This window comes from Entelurus aequoreus, linkage group LG24 (genome assembly GCF_033978785.1).
Source record: "Entelurus aequoreus isolate RoL-2023_Sb linkage group LG24, RoL_Eaeq_v1.1, whole genome shotgun sequence".
NCBI lineage: Eukaryota > Metazoa > Chordata > Actinopteri > Syngnathiformes > Syngnathidae > Entelurus > Entelurus aequoreus.
The window spans coordinates 13,193,104-13,218,444 of NC_084754.1; the positions used below are offsets into that span (position 1 = coordinate 13,193,104).

Genomic DNA, 25,341 nt, shown 5'->3' on the forward strand with positions numbered 1-25,341 from the left:
TGTTATATGTATCCAGTGATTATACTATAAAGTTATTTTCTATTTAACTTCACCAGTTTTAGATTATTTGTATTCAAAATGTTCACATTTGCCGTTCAAATACTGAGAAGAGACGGTGCGGTGATCAGCAGCCAGTTGAGGCAAGTCACTGCGTTGTGCCTCAACATGGATTGCGGACTCAGCTAACTATATAGTTCATATTGCTATATGAACTATATTAAACATTTCCATAGTTTAGTTAGCTGAGGTATATAATGTACAGTGTATTTTGTCAACAACTGTATGTGTGTAAGTATTTCTTGTGCTGAGCAATCATAAAACTGCTGCAAAGACGCACTGGCTGAGGCTCGCAGTAATCCCGCCTCCTTGTGCCGGTTAATGCATCCCCCGACGGGAGTGCCACATCAACCAAAGCCCACACCCAAACCCTCCATGTGCAAGACCGAATCCACCCAAAAAAGTAATTCAACAAGAAGCCAAAAAGTGCAAAAACAACAATGTGGTTCAAGTCCTACATCTCCGGTCGGTCAGAATATGTCTCCCTGGGAGGTTCACATTCGCGCACCCTGCCTGTCACCTGCGGTGTACCCCAGGGATCTGTCCTCGGCCCCACCCTGTTCACCTTGTATCTACTACCCCTTGGCCGTATCATCAGCAGGCATGGAATTTCCTTCCATTGCTATGCTGATGATACACAGCTCTACCTGCAAACAATGCAAACCTCACCCTCATTTCCAACGCCCCTCTGCATTCTCACCACCTGCCTGGAGGAGATAAAGGCATGGATGAGTATCAACTTCCTGCAGCTCAATAGCTCAAAAACAGTGGTCATGAAAATAGGCACCCCACACCAGATCAACACATGCCCCATAACCAGCATCACCTTCTCTGGACAGGACCTGCCACTCTCCCCAGTTGTGACCAACCTGGTAGTGAAAATGGACCCCCACCTGAACTTTGAAGCCCACATCAACTATCTGCGCAAAACCTCTTTCTTTCACCTCCGCAACATCTCAAGACTCCGCCCCTCACTCACCCCAGCCGACACTGAAAGACTCGTCCATGCCTTCATCTCCTCCGGGCTTGATTACTGCAACGCACTCCTCGTCAGGGTCCCCAAAAAGAGCATCAAAAAGCTCCAGTACATTCAAAACAGCGCAGCGAGGATCCTGACGAGAGTGCGCAAGCGTGATCATATCACACCTATCCTCAAATCACTCCACTGGCTCCCTATTGCATCCCGGACCCAATTTAAGATCAACCTGCTCACTCACCAATGCATCTACGGCAACGCCCCCTCCTACCTCAAGGACCTAGTTTCCCCTCAACCCCCTACCCGCAGCCTCCGCTCCTCAAACACTAACCTCCTCAAACCCATCAGGACAAAGTTACAATCTATGGGCCGCCGGGCTTTCTGCTCGACCGCTCCCGAACTTTGGAACGCTCTCCCCGACCATCTTAGAGCACCACAGTCGGTCGACCATTTTAAGAAGGGACTAAAAACCCACCTTTTTAGCAACTAATTTCTCTGCCTTCTTGTTTTTAAATGCACTGCTTGCTTATTTGTTTTTTTATCCAGTGCTTTCAGGCTCTTATTTCTACTTTATCTATGTTTCTGTTTTATCTAGTGTGTGTCATGATTCATTTCTATTTTAATTTTTTATTATATATTCTTACTTTCTGTTTTTATTTTTAGTACTTTGTAGCACTTTGAGATTTTAACAAATGTAAAGTGCGTAACAAATGCAATTCATTATTATTATTATTAATGTCCGCGCTGGGGGAGCCGCGAATGACTGCAGGACCACAACATTAAGTACACCTGCAGACTGCAGCACGGATTTCATATTTCAATCATTCACAACTCCTCCAACACGAACACCACTGTTCCCGCACCCCCCGGCCTCCCACCAAACAACTTCTCTAAATAGATTCAATCCTGCACGTGGAAACTCCAAGTGTGGGCTCCAGTTGATACCACACTCGCGTCAGGGGGTGCATTCTTTGGTGGGAGTGCATTAATCCAGCACAACAGCGGTGCATGGACATCATCTATAAGTAAAGGTAAGACCATAATAACGTTTTTTTTATTAAATGTGCTTTTTTGTGTGCTACAGTTTGTATGTGTAAAGTTAAAGTTAAGTTAAAGTACCAATGATTGTCACACACACACTAGGTGTGGTGAAATGTGTCCTCTGCATTTGACCCATCCCTTGATCACCCCCTGGGAGGTGAGGGGAGCAGTGGGCAGCAGCGGCGCCGCGCCCGGGAATACTTTTTGGTGATTTAACCCCCAATTCCAACCCTTGATGCTGAGTGCCAAGCAGGGAAGAATGCTGGTATGAGCTTTTAAACATAACCCGTTAACTGCTGCCACTCAAATGGTGAATAAGATACTCTTTAGGGTTCATATGTTTGTAAATCTGACTGTGTTGAAGTCAGTGCCTCACCAGCCATGAACCTCACCGCACGTCACTGCTGCTAGTATATTACCGTGCAAGTGAACATAATGTGCTGGTAGAGTGTGTAGATTTAATCTTGCTTTCGCTCTCTAACACACACACACATACACACACACACACAAACACACACTCTCCGTACCACTATGGATGTGTCTCTGGTCGTGTTTTCAAGAATAATGACGCTGTAACTCTCCTCTTCCCACTGTGGTGGTTGATTCTTTACGTTGGTGATGGTGACGGCCAGCTCCACAGAAGTGTTTCGGTTCCCTCCATCAGTTGCAATGATCTCCCGTGTGATATAGGTCCTCTGGGGGTCGAGAGAGCACAAACGAAAGGTATAAGTTAATGAGGGATGTCATCATTTGCAGTAAAATCTAATCATGTGATTAAAGGAATTTAACTATTTAAAGCTCACTAATGCTTTAGTCAGATGTATTATTAATAAAATGTATTTCATTGTATGTCTTCATAAATATGCTGAAACATAATGATGATTGCCATTCCTTTTTATGTCATTATTAGCATTGTTGCTTGAAAACAAATAATTGCCAACTTCTAACTTCTCAACTCCTATGCGAACAGAGAAGGGCAAGAATAAATACATTTTGTCCAATATTTTGCATTGACATTAAACATTGACACAGACATCTAAATTTATAGCATGAACTTAAACCTTGTCTGCCATAAAGTTCACCAACAAGAAATACAAAACAACATTGCTGAAACAGAGAAGAAAACTGAAAGTAGCAAACATCTACAATACATAAAGGAGCACCTAACACAATACAACGCCAACATCGTCAAGATATCATACAACTTCAGGAAGCAGATTCTCAATTCTCCTGTTTTTGCGTTAGTGTTTTTTTACGTGCTTGAAGTTACGCACATTCCTCTTATTTGTATTTTCTATATCCAGCTTGCAGACACGCCCCCTCCACGTAAGTTAGGCAAAAGTGCTCAAATCATGAATGAATGCAGGCTCATTACTAATGTGGCGGACTTTGCCATGACACATTTTATTTTGGTTGTGTAAAACGTGTGGAATGTGGAGTTTTACTAACACTTGTTATTGAAATCCATGAAAAAGATAACACTTTATATCTAAAAAAGACTGTATCAATACAGACAGTGCATGTCACGAGAACATGTGTTATCATGGCGATGTAGTGTCTGTATGCATGCTACAACTGCTTCTTCTTCCTGGCTGACGTGATTAATAATTTGTAGACTGAACTTTGTTTACTTGTTATCATAACTACCCTGATGTTATTTGTGATGTTAAGAGTTCTGGTTAGTACAAATGTTTGTGATGCGCCAGAGGGCTCAAGACAGCTGTCTGTGTGTGTGTGTGTCCTTGCGCAGGGGAGCAACACAGTTTGATATTGACTGTCAAAAAATCAATCGATAATCGCTATATCATGTACTGTATGTATTTGCTATTAAATAGTCACATAGTTAAATGATCAAGGTCCAGATGCATTGAACTTCTGTTTGTACCAGGATGTCCAAAAATGGCAGATATATGCGTCGTCAGGTTACACTGTGATCGCAATCTGGAGACCAAAAATGTGAATTTTGATTTTTGATAGTTAATTAAGAGTGGCACAATAGTCCTCTTATCCTCACCCTAATGGATGTTTCCAGATGTTCCGATTGAAGCAATCAGAAAAGATTTGATAGACCCACTCGACATCCATTGCTTACGGTCTCCCCTAGAGGGGGGGGGGGGGGGGGGGGGGTTTACCCACATATGCGGTCCTCTCCAAGGTTTCTCATAGTCATTCACACCGACGTCCCACTGGGGTGAGTTTTTCCTTGCCCGTATGTGGGCTCTGTACAGAGGATGTCGCTGTGGCTTGTTTGAGACACTTGTGATTTAGGGCTATATAAATAAACATTGATTGATTGATTGATAGTAATAAGGAATATTACTTGGATATGTGTGGTGTACACTGCATCCAAACTTCAAGGGCAATATCATGTTTCCTCTTCTGGGCGCTGGACTTGTTCCAGCCTCAGAGTCGCGTAGGAACAAAAGTACTTAAGTTGATGGGAAAATATGCAGAAGGCCAGATTTGACATGGAACGCCCACATTTAAGGCTTGCTCCACCCAAATTGTGCATTTTGGAAGAATGCGTTCACTGACAGACAGTGTTGGGACTAACGCGTTACTTTGTAACGCCATTATTTTTGGCGGTAACTAATAGCCTAACGCGTTATTTTTTATATTCAGTAACTCAGTTACCGTTACTACATGATGCGTTACTGCGTTATTTTACGTTATTTTTTTATATAGTATCGGCTAGAAACTGAGAAGATCTGAGTATGTTTTATTGGAGAGCTGCGGTGTCGTTCTTCTGAGTCTTCCTGTGTCACAAGGAAGAGAAGAGGCGCGCTGTTTGTGGGTGTGTGTGGGGCGGGGGGCGTGTCTGTGTTTACTAACAAGACATCATGGCGAAGCCGAGTTTGTGAACATGGAGATATTCTCACTACTTTTCTTTTGTCCAGCACAAAAAAAATAACATTTAAATTAAATGTAAGTTGTGTCTTGGATCAAAGATCCTATCTACTGCCCAAAACAGCAATTCAAATCTGCTGAAACAGCTACAAAAGCAACATGCTTCGACGAAGCTAGTAAAGAGAGACACACTTCACCTTCACCTCCACCACCACCTAAGGATTTTAACAGAGGGACTGCTAGCCAGGACAACATTGATAGAGCCATTGCAGCGTACGTGCTAGAAGACATGCAGGCTATTTCTACAGTGGAGTCACCCGCTTTCAGGCAGCTAATTAGCATGATAGCGGGCGTCAAACGGCAAATGGCACACACACATTTTCCAAGTTCCTGGACAGTGGACATTGAGTACATAAACATGGAAAGCAAGCTAAAGAAGACACTCCAAACTCTGCCTCCGCTCATCATTCAGCACTGAAGGTTCACACACTCTGTCAATTCTCTTATATACTCTTTCATTCTAGACTTTTAGAGTGTTTGATTATCACATCACTCTAAATGTATAGACTATAAAGTTCACAAACATAAAGAGGGATCCTACTGGGACAGGCCAATCTTTCCTTATCTCTAAACTAAAACTGGGGAAATGCATAGTGTGTTCTGGGCTTCAGTACACCGTTGATCTCCTGAAGACATGATTTTATTTCACATTTCCTTGAGAGAAAAAAACGCCTGGTTAGGCGTGTGTATAGCAGTATGTGTGCTGCATATAGTGACATGACATATAATCATGTCATGTGTGCCTTCCTTGGGTGAAGCCAGGTTTACAGCTATGTTGTGACATGTTGTAATTATGCGGTTTGTTACTTATGTATGTTATGTTGCAGCTATTTAAAATAGTTTTGTCAATTTGTTCTGGCCCAAAATAAATGTGCCCTTTGAAACATGTCTTTGTGTGTTGTATGTAGACCACATTGCTTAGCAGAGTTCAGTGATGCAAATGCATGTCAAGTAGATCAACACATTGTATTATTCTCCAGTGCAATAACAGTACTGTAATGAAGGCTAAAAGGGCATTAATGGTAGCCTTAAAAAAAACAACAACAAAAAACTACATAGTTACTTTTCACAGTAACGCATTAATTTTTGGTGTAAGTAACTGAGTTAGTAACTGAGTTACTTTTGAAATAAAGTAACTAGTAACTGTAACTTAGTTACTGGTTTTCAGTAACTAACCCAACACTGCTGACAGACTTAATTAGAGTAGGAGAATGCAGGATCTGCGCAGTTGCACATCTTTTTTTTTAACCAAAGCACATGGGAGAAAAGAGCCCTTGGAGCAGCAACTGCAAAATATACATCAAGCTAAATGGAGAACCAGAAGAATCCAAAGTACTTGTTATCAAAGACATCAAATGAATTAATTAACAATCACAGTGTTAGGCGGTAGCTCGCTACATGCAACAATATGTAGCTTAACTACATTTCCAGGTAGTGTGGCGGTAGCGTCGCTACTTTTTGAACTAGTAGTGATTCCTGCAGCTTAGCTATTTTTAGACCAAACAAGGTAGCTTACAACAAAGCTACAAACTAAAAAAAAAAGGAAAATGGACTGCAAATCTAGGGGGCACCAAAAAAACCCGGATATAAACCATGATTGGTGTACGTTTGAGGAAATCCATGATGATTGGTTGGTTTACAAATGATGAGTCACGATTGGCTAAGGTTAGGGCTAATCATTAAAGACTGGCCAATCAGAGGCAAGATAGGGTGGTTCATTCAAACCAGGAAGGAAAATCATGACGGACAAACGCGCTTGCCACATGACAACGAGGGAGTCGGAGACAGAGGGAAGCTTCAAGCTGACGACCCCCAAACAAACTTACTGGCAGAGAGATTATCTGTGCAAATGTTTCCTTTAGTGATGAAAATGACATACTTGAAACCCACAATAATGGCCATGTTTAGACACATTCATGCGTTTAGCGAAAATACCCCGGCCAAAACCTTCGTTTTAATTGTTTACTCGGTAAACCAATAATGTTTACTCGTAAACCAACATCCAAACTGCTTTCGACATCGAAGACGTTTAACACAAATTTAAGAAGTCACATTAAGGTGAGTTGAGTTCATGAAAAGTTTTACTGCCCATAACCATTATAAACTGTCCCCAAACAAAACACAAGTAATTGTACTTATTTGTCAAGATCTAACTGCAGGCAGAGAAAACAAATTACAATATAGGGGTGGGCCAAAGAAAAGGCAAACTAAAATGAATACATACATTGAAGTGTGGGGACCCCCTGAGGGTGTTGTCGGGTGTCTCCAACTAAATGACAGATAGTTAATAGTGAAGTTAAAGTACCAATGATTGTCACACACACACTAGTTGTGGTGAGATTATCCTCTGCATTTGACCCATCACCCTCACCCCCTGGGAGGTGAGGGAAGCTTTGTGCAGCAGCGGTGGCCACGCCCTGGAATCATTTTTGGTGATTCAACCCCCAATTCCAACCATTGATGCTGAGTGCCAAGCAGGGAGGTAATGCGTCCCATTTTTATAGTCTTTGGTATGACTCGGCCGGGGTTTGAACTCATGACCTACCGATCTCAGGGCGGACACTCTAACCCTTACTGGGTCCATTTGGTTCCATTTGTACACTCTCAGTTACAATAACATTGATATTATACATGTGGGTCCATAGATAGAAATGCCATTAAATGGGGTCTGTGGCTTAATGCATCTCAAACTGGGGGTCTATGAAGTTAGAATGGGTGATGATAATCACTGCTAGAGCCGTAATATCTTTAAATGGGCTTTATGTGGGCTCTGTACCGAGGATGTCGTTGTGGCTTGTACAGCCCTTTGAGACACTTGTGATTTAGGGCTATATAAATAAACATTGATTGATTGATTGATTGAAATCTTCTCTTATGGGGGTCCCTGGTGTATCTTTTCAAATGGAGGTCCGTGGAGATAACGAGTGTTAATTGAACATGTAGTGTTGATGTGGCAAGCTACTTTTGCCATGCAGCTTGTAGTGTAGTTTGCTTTACAATTCTCTGGGGATAGATTCCCCTGTAGCTTAGCTACATTTAATCCAGAGTAAATAGTATCTTGTCTTACTACATTCTTTAACTTGGGGGTTCCTGGTTCGATCCCCAGCTTCCGCCATCTTAGTCACATCCGTTGTGTCCTTGAGCAAGACACTTCACCGTTGCTCCTGATGGGTCGTGGTTAGGACCTTGCATGGCAGTGTGTGAATGAGTGAATGTGGAAATAGTGTCAAAGCACTTTCACTACCTTGAAGGTAGAAAACCTCTACACAAGTATAACCCATTTATCATGTCGACTACAGGAACAGGGACAGGAACGACACACAAATATTGATGCAGTCCGACAGAGTAAAGCATCAATAATAAACAATAGTAGTACCTCAATAAAGCTGCCATACTTTTTTGCTGAACCACTTTGACCATAGGTTGATTTGGAGATTGACATACATTGGGACAATAACTGAGTTTACAACATTAGCAACAAATAATGTTACTACATGAAGGAACAATAACATACGATACATGACTAATAATTGATCACAACAGAAGACGCAGACAATTTTAAGCAATACAGTAGATTTCATTCATTGATGATGATTAATAAATATTTATTTTGAAATACAGTATATTGGCTTAGATTCCTGGGCTCGGGGTCTTTCTGTGTGGAATTTGCATGTTCTCCCGGTGACTGCGTGGGTTCCCTCCGGGTACTACAGCTTCCACCCACCTCCAAAGACATGCACCTGGTGATAGGTTGATTGGCAACACTAAATTGGCCCTAGTGCGTGAATGTGAGTGTCACCACAATAAATTCCCAGATGAGCAGGGAAACCTGCAAAACAGGCTTGTAGGGATGATATAGCCTCTTGTTTTTTTTCCTGACCTAACGTATATGCCGCTCTACCCCGGTATTGAGCACTGTATAACGGATAAACCACAGAAACCTCGACTATATATATAACATTTTTATAAAACTAATAGATCAAAAATTCTAATGAACCAAATATTTTGTGACCCTGCAGTATTTTTACAGACCCCCAAAGAGCCCTGCTTTAATATATGTATTAATGTTTCATATATTTTATCTAGTCTAATGTATTATTCAGTAATCCATTTGATTTTTCTTTTAAAAAATCGTTCTTTTTCTTTTCTTTTTTTTACATCCTCTTCTTTTCTCTCCCTGTTAGAAAACACGGGAAGTGAACAAACCTCTAAAGACAAAAGCTGAAGACGAAAATGTCCTCAACCTGCGAAATGCGTCCCCATATTTTATTCTATCCAGACAATCAAGATTCTGCCTAAGGTTCATGTAGCAAGTGTATGTGTCAACATTTTAAACACAAATTATCAGTAATCGTTGAGACATGGAGGAGAGGTAGGATTGAAATAGCTCTGCTTCCTTCGACTCCTTTTTAGACATGCTGAATTGCATGAATATAATCAGGTTTACTCCAGGTAATCACTGTGCAAAACATGTATGTGAAGTTAAAGGCCTACTGAAATGATTTTTTTTTATTTAAACGGGGTTAGCAGATCCATTCTATGTGTCATACTTGATCATTTCGCGATATTGCCATATTTTTGCTGAAAGGATTTAGTATAGAACAACGACGATAAAGTTCGCAACTTTTGGTCGCTGATAAAAAAAAGCCTTGCCCCTACCGGAAGTAGCGTGACGTCACAGGCTGGAGGGCTGCTCACATTTCCCTATTGTTTACAATTGCAGCGAGAGACATTCGGACCGAGAAAGCGACGATTACCCCATTAATTTGAGCGAGGATGAAAGATTTGTGGATGAGGAACGTGAGAGTGAAGGACTAGAATGCAGTGCAGGATGTATCTTTTTTCGCTCTGACCGTAACTTAGGTACAAGGGTTCATTGGATTCCACACTTTCTCCTTTTTCTATTGTGGATCACGGATTTGTATTTTAAACCACCTCTGATACTATATCCTCTTGAAAATGAGAGTCGAGAACACGAAATGGACATTCACAGTGACTTTTATCTCCACGACAATACATCGGTGAAGCACTTTAGCTACTGAGCTAACGTGATAGCATCAGGCTCAAATGCAAATAGAAACAAAATAAATAAACCACTGACTGGAAGGATAGACAGAAGATCAACAACACTATTAAACCATGGACATGTAAATACACGGTTAATAATTTCCAGCTTGGCGAAGCTTAAAAATGCTGTTGCTAACGACGCCATTGAAGCTAACTTAGCAATGGGACCTCACAGAGCTATGATAAAAACATTAGCGCTCCACCTACGCCAGCCAGCCCTCATCTGCTCATCAACACCCGTGCTCACCTGCGTTCCAGCGATCGACGGAAGGACGAAGGACTTCACCCGATCATTCGTGCGGTCGGCGGCTAGCGTCGGATAGCGCGTCTGCTATCCAAGTCAAAGTCCTCCTGGTTGTGTTGCTACAGCCAGGCGCTAATACACCGATCCCACCTACAGCTTTCTTCTTTGCAGTCTTCATTGTTCATTAAACAAATTGCAAAATATTCACCAACACAGATGTCCAGAATACTGTGGAATTTCGAGATGAAAACAGAGCTTTTTTGTATTGGATTCAATGGTGTACCAATACTTCCGTTTAACTAGTGACGTCACGCGCATACGTCATCATACATAGACGTTTTTCAACCGGAAGTTTAGCGGGAAATTTAAAATTGCACTTTATAAGTTAACCCGGCCGTATTGGCATGTGTTGCAATATTAAGATTGCATCGTTGATAAATAAACTATCAGACTGTGTGGTCGGTAGTAGTGGCTTTCAGTAGGCCTTTAAAGGGCTGTTTTGAAGCGTGGCGTTTCCTTGTTTAAAGCGTCACCTTTATCGTTGGTTTTGAAGCCCAAATACCTCCATATTGCGCTTCACGCACGCTCTTTACTAACCAATAGAATTGTTGTTTTTTGCCATTCGTCCTCTCCAAGTTGTTATTGCTTGTATGCACTTTGTGTGTGCGATTTGACACACTCAACATCATGCACCTCGGCTCTGTAGTCACCAATGCAGATGAAAGAACGGTACCGGTAAAGTTAAAAAGTTAAAGTACCAATGATTGCCACACACACTAGGTGTGGTGAAATTTGTCCTCTGCATTTGACCCATCCCCTTGTTCACCCCCTGACAGGGGAGGGGAGCAGTGGACAGCAGCGGTGCCGCGTCCGGGAATCATTTCTGGTGATTTAACCCCCAACTCCAACCCTTGATGCTGAGTGCCAAGCAGGGAGGGGTCCCATTTTTTTTAGTCTTTGGTATGACTCGGCCGGGGTTTGAACTCACAACCTACCAATCTCAGGGCGGACACTCTAACCACTAAGCCACTGAGTAGGTACTTTTCAAAGGCATTTTAGTACCGAGTTCATGGTAAATGGTAAATGGGTTATACTTGTATAGCGCTTTTCTACCTTCAAGGTACTCAAAGCGCTTTGACGATATTTCCACATTCACCCATTCACACACACATTCACACACTAATGGTGGGAGATGCTATGCAAGACCCTAACCACAACTCATCAGGAGCAAGGGTGAAGTGTCTTGCTCAAGGACACAACGGACATGACGAGGTTGGTAGAAGGTGGGGATCGAGCCAGGAACCCTCTGGTTGCTGGCACGGCCACTCTTCCAACAGCACCACGCCGCCCCCCCGTACTTATAGTACTGGTATACCGTACAACCCTACTTTGTACCATTATTTTCACCGTACGGTATTGTGTAAATGTAATTAGTGAGAAATCCTAACAATAAATTGAAAGCTAAAGTACTGTATTTACCTTCTATGAGTGCTCTTTAAAACTCTAAAATGAATGCTGAGTTTTGAAGAGACTCCATTATTATAATAAAATGTGAATCAGCTATTTGTGGTGGTATTTTAATTATATTTCAATCCTAACCTGAAGCAATAAAAATCCGACCAGGAAATAATTCAAATGCATTTAATTAGGCAAAGAACAACAAAAGCAACAATGGGAGCTTATCAAGCTGAGAGTCAGGAGACACAAAAGAATCCTTACTGCTGTACTTACTCACTAATTTAATCACCAAGAAATAAAGAGCACATGTTGATGAACACTTTTGGACACAAGCTACGAATTAAGTTAACACCTCGTAATTGTTTTTGGCTCTTTACTTATTCAATATAACCTTAAATATCTGCATTCCACTCAAGAAAATATTGGTGTTAAATATTTAGTCCTATTTAGTCCTCTCAAGATGGTATTTTGTTTCTTGCATTCAAGCCATTGCATGTTTTATGTCTCATAGAAAACTTAAATTGCAGAATTTTCTCAAGGCAAATCAGGGTCTGAGTCTACCACTTTGCTATTATAGTCTCATACAAAGGAGACATCAAAATGGTATTCTTCCATTCCAGTGACAGTTCAGTTTGCTTTTTTGGAGGCAGCATAATTATTTTGTGAAATCTTAAAACCGGGGAAGAAATCTCGTAGTCAGCGATGTCGCTACAGCTGCTGCTTTAATTGCATGGTGAATGACTTCTGACCCAGTGTTCATACCAAACCATCTTACTTATCTGCTTCCATTAATTCTTCCAACAGTGTGTGCAGGTGCATGGAGTTATCATTACTGTCTCTGGCATATGAATGCGGTGCTGTTCAACATTAGTAAACCAGTTTGGGAAGAAAACCCCAGTGGAATAATGTCTTAGACGCTACCTGAGAAGTTTAACAATTAATGAAGGGCTTTTTTTATAATCGGGAGTTAAACCAAAATAATTGTGGGATGATTCAAAATATGTCTGAAGCCATTGTGAAATATGCCACAGCTTTGTTCGGTGCGGTTTTAGGCTTATGACGTTCAATTTTGCATGAAGTCGGGGGCGGGGGGGTGTGGGGGGGATTGATTACCACAAGCTTTTGACACCCGTGCGCTTTTAAAAATGATGCTGAATAATACACAGCTCTGGGTGTGATTGCAAGTTTCTGTCCATAAAACAATTGCATTGTTAAATAATGAAATTGATAAAATAAAAACTAGTCTTCAACACTTCTGTAAAATGCAAAAAAAAAAAATAAATAAATAAAAAAAATGTCTGACACACACAATACACAAGAAGGGTGTGGCTGACCTGAAAGGGGACCTATAATGATTTTAATCACACACTTTCCTTGTGGTCTACATCAGTGATCCCCAACCTTTTTGTAACTGTGGACTGCTTGAAAAATTGTCCCACGGACGTATGTATGTTTTTTTTTTTTTTTGTTTGTTTTTTTTTGTCATAAAAAAATACAATCATGCGTGCTTACGGACTGTATCCCTGCAGACTGTATTGATCTATAATGTAGGAACCACAAATATTAATAACAGAAAGAATGAGTGTGAATAAGTGTGAATGGGGGAGGGAGGTTATTTGGGTTGGTGCACTAATTGTAAGTGTATCTTGTGTTTTTTATGTTAATTGAAAAAAATAGAAATAATAATATTCATTTATTTTTTTATTTTATTTATTTTTTTCTTGTGCGGACCGGTACCGGGCCGCGAACCGGTACCGGGCCGTGGCCCGGTGGTTGGGGACCACTGGTCTAGATGATATGTGTTATGATCCTGTGCCGGATCATAGTTTATTTTGGGTTTTGATTCACTTGTTTAAGTTTTGTTTCAGCACCCCTCTTTTGCGTTTTCTAGGTTGTCATGGGTGATGATTATGTTCACCTGACTCTGATTAGTGTTCGGGACGCTCACCTGTTCCCGAGCACTAATCAGAGAGCTAATTAGTCCTGCTTTCCCCCTCACTCAGTCTGGTGCTTTTGTTTGCTTTACACAACTGCTACGTTGGATGCGTTCTAGTTCCGTGTGTGTGTGTCTTACGCTAAGTCTCGTCTTAGTGTTTTCCTTGTGAGCTATTCCGCTAGCTTTCCTTGTGTTAGGCACGCTTCTTTTGGTTTGTTCCTATCTTTGTTTTATGATTTATGGGAATAAATAATTTCCTACCTGCATGCTGTCTCCGGAGTTCCTGCTGCATCGTCGGAAGAACAATCCGCGTATCACCATGCCTTATATGTTGGATATGCTTCGTCGTAAATTTCGCGCAGATTTTGCTCCACAGCCCTTTTATAACCCGTTTTTTGAGTCTGTCTGCAAGATGTTCAACTCTGGAGCCGTTTCCAGATTGTAAATGAAACCACCCCCCACCCACTACAAAAGTATCAATTAATATTTGGAAAATGTATAATGTTTAAATAAATATCTTGAGGTCACCGCAGCATTTTTTTTTTCACAGACACGGTTTAAAACAAAATTCATAAACACTAGGGCTGCGAATCTTTGGGTGTCCCACGATTCGATTCAATATTGATTCTTGGGGTCACAATTAGATTATAAATCGATTTTTTTTTCGATTCAACGCGATTCTCGATTCAAAAACGATATTTTTCCAATTCAAAACGATTCTCTATTCATTCAATACATAAGATTTCAGCAAGATGTACCCCAGTCTGCTGACATGCAAGCAGAGTAGTAGATTTTTGTAAAAAGCTTTTATAATTGTAAAGGACAATGTTTTATCAACTGATTGCAATAATGTAAATTTGTTTCAAATATTAAATGGACCAAAAATATTACTTATTTTACCTTTGTGAAAATATTGGACACAGTGTGTTGTGAAGCTTATGAGATGCGATACAAGTGTAAGCCACTGTAACACTATTGTTCATTTTAATTTTTTTAATTTTTTTATAAATGTCTAATGATAATGTCAATGAGGGATCTTTAATCACTGCTATGTTGAAATGTTAACTAATATTGATACTGTTGTTAATAATATTCATTTTTGTTTCACTACTTTTGGATTGTTCCGTGTCGTGTTTGTGTCTCCTCTCCATTGCTGTTCTGAGTGTTGCTGGGCCGGGTTTGGTTTTGTTATTGGATTGCATTGTTATGGTATTGCTGTGTATTTTTTTGTTGGATTGATTAATTAAAAAAAATAAAAAAAAATAAAACTAAATAAAAATAAAAAATGTAAATAAATTTTTGAAAAATGAGAATCGATACTGAATTGCACAACGTGAGAATCGCGATTTGAATTTGAATCGATTTTTTTCCACACCCCTAATAAACTCTATGGATAGACTTCGACATGATTTGGACCCCTTCTAATATCCAAATAAGTACATCCACCTAGTAGCCAGATTGCAAACCCCCGCAAACTGAGGCGTCCAAAAAACTGTGGGTATGCACACGCCAAAATAAATAACCATTATAATGTGATGCTTTGACATTATTTAACACGAGTATCCAACACTGTAAGAACATGTATACATCAGAAAAGACTAAATTCATCATAGGTCCCCTTTACGTTAAATAACATTGAGTTACCACATTATTATACAAAACCCAAAACCAGTGAAGTTGGAACGTTGAGTAAATCGTAAATAGAAACAGAATACAATGATTTACTAATCCTTTTCAACCTATATTCAATTGAATAGACTGCAAAGACAAGATACTTAACGTTCGAACTGTAAAACATTGTTATTTTTTGTAAATATTAGCTCATTTGGCATTTAATGCCTGCAACATGGTTCCAAAAAGCTGGCACAAGTGGCAAAAAAGACTGAGAAATTTGAGGAATGCTCATCAAACACTTATTTGGAAAATCCCACAGGTTCACAGGCTAATTGGGGAAAAAGTGGGTGCTATGATTGGGTATAAAAGCCCCATTCTTGTCATTCACAAACAAGGATGGGGCGAGGGTCACCACTTTGTGAACAAATGCATGAGCAAATTGTTGAACAGTTTAGGAACAACATTTCTCAATGAGCTATTGCAAGGAATTTAGGGATTTCAACATCTATGGTACGTTATATCATCAAAAGGTTCAGAGAATCTGGAGAAATCACTGCACGTAAGCAGCAAGTCTGAAAACCAACATTGAACGCCCGTGACCTTCGATCCCTCAGGCGGTACTGCATCAAAAACCACCATCAGTGTGTAAAGGATATCACCACATAGGCTCAGGAACACTTCAGAAAACCACTGTCAGTAACTACAGTTGGTCGCTTCATCTGTAAGTGCAAGTTAAAACTCTACTATGCAAAGCGAAAGCCATTTATCAACAACACCCAGTAACGCCGCTGGCTTCGCTAGGCCAAAGCTCATCTAAGATGGACTGATGCAAAGTGGAAAAGTGTTCTGTGGTTTGACGAGTCCACATTTCAATTTGTTTTTGGAAACTGTGGACGTTGTGTCCTCGGAACAATGGGGAAAATAATCATTCGGATTGTTCTAGGCTCAAAGTTCAAAAGCCAACATCTGTGATGGTATGGGGGTGTATTAGTGCCCAAGGCATGGGTAACTTACACATCAGGTTTTGGAGTAACATATGTTGCAACGTTATCATGGACGCCCCTGCTTATTTCAGCAAGACAATGCCAAGCCACGTGTTACAACAGCTTGGCTTCATAGTAAAAGAGTGCAGGTACTAGACTGGTCTGCCTGTAGTCCAGATTTGTCTCCCATTGAGAATGTGTGGTGCATTATGAAGCCTAAAATACCACAACAGACACCCCAAACTGTTGAACAACTTAAGCTGTACATCAAGCGCGAATGGGAAATAATTCCACCTGAAAAGCTTCAAAAATTGGTCTCCTCAGTTCCCAAACAATCGAACATTAAATATCTTGTATTTGCAGTCTATTCAATTGAATATAAGTTGAAAAGGATTTGCAAATCATTCTATTCTGTTTTTATTTACGAATTACACAACGGGCCAACTTCACTGGTTTTGGGTTTTGTACTTAAAGGCCTACTGAAATGATTTTTTTTTTATTTAAACGGGGATAGCAGATCCATTCTATGTGTCATACTTGATCATTTCGCAATATTGCCATATTTTTGCTGAAAGGATTTAGTAGAGAACATCGACGATAAAGTTCGCAACTTTTGGTCGCTGATAAAAAAAGCTTTGCCTGTACCGGAAGTAGCGTGACGTCAAAAGTTGAAAGGCTCCTCACATTTCCCCATTGTTTTCAATGCAGCGAGAGCGATTCGGACCGAGAAAGCGACAATTACCCCATTAATTTGAGCCAGGATGAAAGATTTGTGGATGAGGAACGTGAGAGTGAAGGACTAGAGTGCAGTGCAGGACGCATCTTTTTTCGCTCTGACCGTAACTTAGATACAAGCTGGCTCATTGGATTCCACACTCTCTCCTTTTTCTATTGTGGATCACGGATTTGTATTTTAAACCACCTCGGATACTATATCCTCTTGAAAATGAGAGTCGAGAACGCGAAATTGACATTCACAGTGCCTTTTATCTCCATGACAATACATCGGCGAAACACTTTAGCTACGGAGCTAATGTGATAGCATCGGGCTTAACTGCATATAGAAACAAAATAAATAAGCCCCTGACTGGAAGGATAGACAGAAAATCAACAATACTATTAAACCATGGACCTATAAATACACGGTCAATGCTTTCCAGCTTGGCGAAGCTTAAAAATGCAGTTGCTAACGACGCCATTGTAGCTAACTTAGCAACAGGACTTCACAGAGCTATGCTAAAAACATTAGCTATCCACCTACGCCAGCCAGCCCTCATCTGCTCATCAACACCCGTGCTCACCTGCGTTCCAGCGATCGACGGTGCGACGAAGGACTTCACCCGATCATCCGTGCGGTCGGCGGCTAGCGTCGGATAGCGCGTCTGCTATCCAAGTCAAAGTCCTCCTGCTTGTGTTGCTGGAGCCAGCCGCTAATACACCGATCCCACCTACAACTTTCTTCTTTGCAGTCTTCATTGTTCATTAAACAAATTGCAAAATATTCCCCAACACAGATGTCCAGAATACTGTGGAATTTTGAGATGAAAACAGAGCTTTTTGTATTGGATTCAATGTGTCCGCATACTTCCGTTTCAACGATTGACGTCATGCGCATACGTCATCATACATAGACGTTTTCCACCGGAAGTTTAGCGGGAAATTTAAAATTGCACTTTATAAGTTAACCCGGCCGTATTGGCATGTGTCGCAATGTTAAGATTCCATCATTGATATATAAACTATCAGACTGCGTGGTCGGTAGTAGTGGGTTTCAGTAGGCCTTTAATAGAGTAATAGTACGCATCATAGGCAATTTTCAGGCTACTAACCAAGGCTATGCATAATTAAACACATGGAAGAATTTAATTTGTGATAAGCTCAGGAAGACAATGTGCTCTATTTAAAACAGTCTGGTTCTTTAATTGTCTTTGAGTGGTACACAGTCTTCTGGTTAATCACAAAGGGACAAGCTGTAGAAAATGGATGGATGGATGCATTCTCTGTGTTCCACTTTTGTAATTTGTCCAGTCAATGCCCAGTATGATGGATATGTACAGCTCAATGTGGTGCAATTACATATGTGGTGGCCCACTAATTTATTACGTTAACGCTATGTTGATAGGACTGACCTGTGATATGGGCTGGTTTACGTATACCCATCCTGTGACAGCATTGACCTTTAGGTACTCCGGTTGCTCCACAGACATGAAGTAAGTGACTGCAGCATTAGTCCCAAAGTCAACGTCATGAGCCGCCACACGCAGGAAACTAGTGCCGACCGGCGTGTCCTCTCTCAAAAAGTCTGCAAGGAAAACACATAATGAAGAAGGTGCATTTATTGGACTACATGCACAGTATGTATACATTGCATTGGAAACAAAACGTATCGAATATTAACGTGTAGTCACTGGGAATAGAACTTCACACAAGATGCTTTTCACATACAAAACATTCGTTACACCTGCATCTAATGAAATCCAATACAAGAGCCGAATACAAATTGGGCCTTTTTACAATATCAACTAGAAAAGCACTCAGACTGCAGACCTCTGCCAGGCCTTATCTCCCAGTAATGCAAAGGTCCTGAATTCAGACAGTGATACGGATCATCTCCAAAATGTGACAACTGGTTCCTTATCCAATTTCTGACATTTCCTGAAAAGTAGATGGAAATCCATCAATAACTTTTCGAGGTATCTATAGCAGAATGAAAGAAACGGAGTAATATATATATATATATATATATATATATATATATATATATATATATATGTGTATATATATATATATATATGTATATATATATATATATATATATATATATATACACATATATATACACATATATATATACATATATATATATATATATACATATATATATATATATATATATATATATACATATATATACACATATATATATACATATATATATATATATATATACATATATATATATATATATATATATATATATACACATATATGTATATATATACACATATATATATATATACACATATATATATATATATACATATATATATATATATATATATATATATACATATATATGTATATATATACACATATATATATATATACACATATATATATATATATATATATATATATATATATATATATATATATATATATATATATATATATATATATATATATATATATATATATATATATATACATATATATGTATATATATATAGATAGATAGATGATAGATAGTACTTTGATTCCTTCAGGAGAGTTCCCTCAGGAAAAATTTAAATATACACACACACACATATACACACATATACATACATATATATATATATATATATATATATATATATATATATATATATATATATATATATGTATATATATATATGTATATATATATATATATATATATATATATATATATATGTATATATATATATATATATATATATATATACACATACACATATATATGTATATATACACATTAGGTCAGGAAAAAACACAGAGGCTATTTCATCCCTACAAGCCTGTTTCGCAGGTTTCCCTGCTCTTCAGGTGATTGTCTTTTATTCCAATATTTATTTATATATATATATTATATATTTTTATTCCATTTATTTATATATAGTTTTTTAATAAAAAATTAATAATACAATCAATATTAATAATACATTCCTTTCTGTGTAGAGTTTGAATGTTCTCCCCGTACCTAATTGGGTTCTCCCACCTCCAAAGACATGCACCTGTGAATAGGTTGATTGGCAACACTAAACTGGCCCTAGTGTGTGAATGTGAGTGTGAATGTTGTCTATCTATCTGTGTTGGCCCTGTATTGAGGTAGCAACTCGTTCAGGGTGCCTTCCGTTTGAGTGCAGCTGGGATAGGCTCCCCTACGCAACCCCGGCCGTGACAAGAAAATGAATGGAATGTGTAAGTTATTCTACATTAAATGTAGCTTAACTATATTGAAGTTTCCTACCAGAAAAACATAGCTAAACTACAATAAAAGGACTAACATAGCTTACTGTATTAACAATCAAAGCTTTTTTTTTTTCTTAACAAATACACATTTCTGTTACGACTCTACACACCTGCCACTGCTTGACGCCTTTCTTAAGCCAGCGTGTTCTGTGTTCCAGTGCCAGAACGTAGCTACCTGTATTGTTCAGTAAGCCCACACGTCTCTAGCCCCTTTTTCATGTGCCTACCCGCTCTCTGTGTTTCCCCTCCTCTGTGCTCATTGTGTTGTGTCCTGTTCCCTCGTCCCTCAGCTCCCCTCGGTTTCCTTGTTTCGAGCTGTGCGTCTCGCCTCCCTGGATTCCCTCTGGACTTCTTGCTGCCTCCCCGGATCTCGACCTCTCGCCTGGACACAGACCTCCGAGCCTGCCTTGCCCCTTCTGGACTTCCGCACCTCTCACAACATGCACCTTCAACATTGTACGGTAACACTCACCAGCTAGACGCATCACATAGTCCAGTGGTTCTTAACCGTGTTGGAGGTACCGAACCCCTCCAGTTCCATATGCGCATTTACCGAACCCTTCTTTAGTGAAAATAAAATGTGTTTTTTTTTTCTTTCAAATCCAAGACAAATTTATGTTTTTTTTACTGGTGCAGAAAATGAACCGTGCATGAACATCACCTTGTTCGAAGAACAAAACCAACACAGTGCATGAACTCAGAACAAATTACACACCTGCAAATCAGTGTGACTTTTGCTGTTGCCTTTGAGAGACCAGTTCAGATATGCATGGCTTCACCTTGGCGAGTGCCACTCTCATGTCATTTTCACAGCAAGGTCTGTTCCTTTTCTTCGTTTTTATGTCCAGCACCTCGAAAAGAATTGCTCGCAAAGACTGGGGGCATCCATAATTCGCCGATAGGGAGAAGTTTTTATTCACACGATGAGTCGGGTGTGTCTTGACCTCCGCGGCGGAGGCTCCGCCGAACCCCTGAGGCCGACTTACCGAACCCCAAGGGTTCGATCGAACCCAGGTTAAGAACCACTGACATAGTCACACCATACGCATTTGGATTTATTACACACGTCATTATTATATTAATAAATATGCCTAAGGCTAAAGAACGTCCCTGCCTCAGTGCCGTCTTCTTCTCCACTGAACCTTCACAATTTCTCCAAGTAGCAAAGGTCGCTACTCCCCAACACTGTGATTCGGATCGGCTTGAGTCTCTGCACACACGCGCACTCCCTCACACAATTAAATTCAATGTATTTGGGATAGACCCTTAAAATGCAGCATCTGTTCTTCGAGGGGGTTCCACACAAGCATACAAGTAAGGTAACATAGTAGAAATGATCAAGATTAGGCCCAACATCAAATCAGTTGTTTATCACATTTCTGACATTTCCTGTGCTTTTTGAGTTATTCTGCCAACTAACTAACTAACTACCTAACTGACTGACTGACAGACTGACGGACAAACAACTGGCAACGATAACATAACGTCCTGCTAAAGGTGAAGGTAATACACTGAGGGGTATTATTTTTTCAGTATTTATTATTTTGTTGCACTTTACAGCGGTGTAGAACCTCACTGCATCATATAAGCATGTAGTCTGAAAACGCTTTATATTGGATATTACCATATTGTGCCGGTGTATGTTAAGTATATGAACGATTAGGTCGTGAGATTAATTTATCAAAGCAACTGACATGAAGGACTTACACTCATAGCGCATGTTCTCAAACTTGGGGCTATTGTCGTTCTCATCCACTATTTGGACAGTGAGCTGACAGATTCCAATGAGCGGTTCCTCTGCCCAATCGGTGGCCGTCACTGTAACCGAATACTCTCGCTGCCGCTCCCTGTCAAACCTCTGGGCCGTCACAATTGCTCCTGGACAGACAGAACCCCAGATGTCAAGCATACATGAACACACACAAATATTCAACAAAACACTCTGCTATTCTCAGTCTCTAAATGCATTCATATTCCAATTTGTCCAACAATCGTTCTTTAGAGCAAGTAATACAGTAATCAGTGGGTGAGTCAGGCATTCCTCTCAGGTATAAAATATTTGTCATTAAATCTCGAAAATGATGCAATTCCGGGCCTGGAAGAAAGTGATAGGTTCTCTTCCAGATTAAGTTACAATATATATTCAGACTTTAGATCAGCCTATTCATTTGCTTTCCCTTGCTGTACAGTAATATATTTGAGACTCAAAAACCTCATTTTAAGAAAACATCCATTGATTTTTACCAAGATTATTAGCATCACCGCTCAATGGATAAAAACACAATAAAGACCACAATTTGTGGCTCTTTTAGACTGGGTAAGATATTGTGTTTCTATCACAACTAATCTCAAAATATTCCTCAGGGGTGAGATTGTGAAGATAAAAGCAAAGATGAAGTAACTATGTCATGTCAATCATTGTGCTTACTGAACTTCTAACCAGATTGTGTTTGGCTTATTATCTGGGGATTGTTATGATATGCTTCATGCACTGTATGTATGTACAGTGGAACCCGCTTATTTTGAAACCCCTTGCACGAGCTGACTTGACATCGACATAAGTTCTTGTCAAGATAGTCCCAATCGAAAGCATTCACTGCTCGCACATTTACTTGATGATTTACAATGAGGAAGCCATGTCAGTTTTTTGACATTATTTTCCTCCATTTATTTTTGTATACAATATTGTAGTTTTGTGTATGATTCTGACCTGTGATTCAGAGGCAGTGGGGTTTGCCTGCCATTATAGCAGGGGTAGGGAACCTATGGCTCTAGAGCCAGAGGTGGCTCTTTTGATGACTGCATCTGGCTCTCAGATTAATTTTAGCTGACATTGCTTAACACAATAAGTAATGAATAATTCCACTGGTAATCAGTGTTAAAAATAACGTTCAAAATATAAAACATTCTCATGCATTTTAATCCATCCATCCGTTTCCTACCGCACCTGTTCAAGAAGTCGCATTAATGGTAAGAAGCATTTTATTCATTATTAGTTAGTTTCAAAATAAAAATGTTATTAAAAAGAATAACACACATGTTATACTCTAATGTTGGTCTTACTTAAAAATGCACGATTTTAGTTGTATTCAGTGTTAAAAAAATATGATATGGCTCTCACGGAAATACATTTTAAAATATTTGGCTTCCATGGCTCTCTCAGCCAAAAAGGTTCCCGACCCCTGCATTATAGGAACCACTTTCAAGTACCAATTAGGTTCGTAAATTGAGGTTCCATTATAATTCAAGCTGTTTTTGGTACAATTGTGTGCCCTGTTGCCATTTCCAAAAATAAACGTTGTAAACTAGTTGGCATTTTTCATTTGAGAATTGTAATGATAGAATAATTCCCTGCCAGTTGTTTGTAGTTTTTTATTTATTTATTGCATTTCATTCTATGTCATCAGTTATACAGTTGTGGGCAAAAGTTTACATACACTTGTAAAGAACATAATGTCATGGCTGTCTTGAGTTTCCAATATTTTCTACAACTCTTATTTTTTGTGATAGAGCGATTAACGCACATACTTGTTGGCCATAAAAAACATTCATGAAATGTGGTTTTTTTTATGATTTTTTTATGGGTCTACTGAAAATGTGACCAAATCTGCTGGGTCAAAAGTATACATACAGCAATGTTAATATTTGGTTACATGTCCCGTGGCAAGTTTCACTGCAATGAGGCGCTTTTGGTAGCCATCCACAAGCTTCTGGTTGAATTTTTGACCACTCCTCTTGACCAAATTGGTGCAGTTCAGCTAAATTTGTTTTCTGACATGGACTTGTTTCTTCAGCATTGTCCACACATTTTGTCAAGAGGAGTGGTCAAAAATGTCAACCAGAAGCTTGCCAGAAGCTTGTGGATGGCTACCAAAAGTGCCTTATTGCAGTGAAACTTGCCAAGGGACATGTAACCAAATATTAACATTGCTGTATGTATACTTTTGACCCAGCAGATTTGGTCACATTTTCAGTAGACCCATAATAAACTCGTAAAAGAACCAAACTTCATGAATGTTTTTTGTGACTAACAAGTATGTGCGCCAATCACTATCACAAAAAAATAAGAGTTGTAGAAATTATTGGAAACTCAAGACAGCCATGACATTATGTTCTTTACAAATGACCACAACTGCATGTTTTGCACTTTGTCATAGTGTAGCAAAAAATGAACCGAAATGTGACCTTTAAACCGAGGTATGAACCAACCCTAAAAAATCAGATAAAATTGGATATACAAAGGCATCTGTCAGCATTAAACGTCAAATTATTTCGAATTATATTTTTTTAAAAGTGTGTTTTTTTAAGGTGCCATCACTAAATTAGTGATGGCTTTGGTATTTCACTCCTGATGGAAAATCTGAATTAAATGACTCGATCATGGTTTATCTGTTCTTTAACTTATGTTGAAATCCTTTATAACTATTGAAATATTGTAATTGTGTGGGCTCTGTGCCGAGGATGTCGTTGTGGCTTGTGCAGCCCTTTGAGACTTTTGTGATTTAGGGTTATATAAATAAACATTGATTGATTGATTGATAATCTATGCACTCAATATATATTTGATGTTTCGAACCTAAGACCATCAGTGACCACTCTACCTGAGTCTGGATGTATTCTGAAGGCAGGGATGACACTGTCTCTGTGCATTAAGCCATATTTGACTTTTCCATTTGCTCCCTCATCCGCATCCACAGCATGCACTTGTAACACCAACGTCCCCGTTGGCTGGTTCTCCAGCACAGAAGCCTGCTCACGATACTGCTGGCACTGAGAAAGGTAGAGAGACGGGGCGCGGAGGGATAAACAAAATAGTGACACAAAAATATCCAGATGAATCCTCATACATGACATTTCTGGAAATAGAAGACGAGGATCAAAGAAGATTAATTATGTTGAGGGTCACTGCACATTTGCAAGCAAGCCCTTCACTTGAAACACAATATTGTTGCTATCTACAGCCTAGGACCCAGAAGACCACATCTATGGAAATGAAAACACTTGAGCTGATCCTTTGAAGATCCAGCTAAGAGCATCTTTGTTTTGGCCAGGATCCAATCCATTA

General features: G+C 39.5%; 1 protein-coding gene across 4 annotated transcripts in view; it reads right to left on the reverse strand.

The window, feature by feature from the left end:
- The window catches only part of LOC133641733 (neural-cadherin-like), a 342,738-nt gene that overhangs the window by 143,938 nt on the left and 173,459 nt on the right, over window positions 1-25,341 (reverse strand). For all 4 annotated transcript variants that reach the window (XM_062035681.1, XM_062035679.1, XM_062035682.1 and 1 more), the window contains exons 9-12: window positions 24,878-25,046; window positions 21,984-22,154; window positions 18,413-18,585; window positions 2,602-2,769 (exon numbers count right to left, since the gene is read on the reverse strand). In XM_062035681.1, coding sequence (XP_061891665.1) covers window positions 2,602-2,769; window positions 18,413-18,585; window positions 21,984-22,154; window positions 24,878-25,046 — 681 coding nt within the window. The remainder of the gene's footprint in view (window positions 1-2,601; window positions 2,770-18,412; window positions 18,586-21,983; window positions 22,155-24,877; window positions 25,047-25,341) is intronic.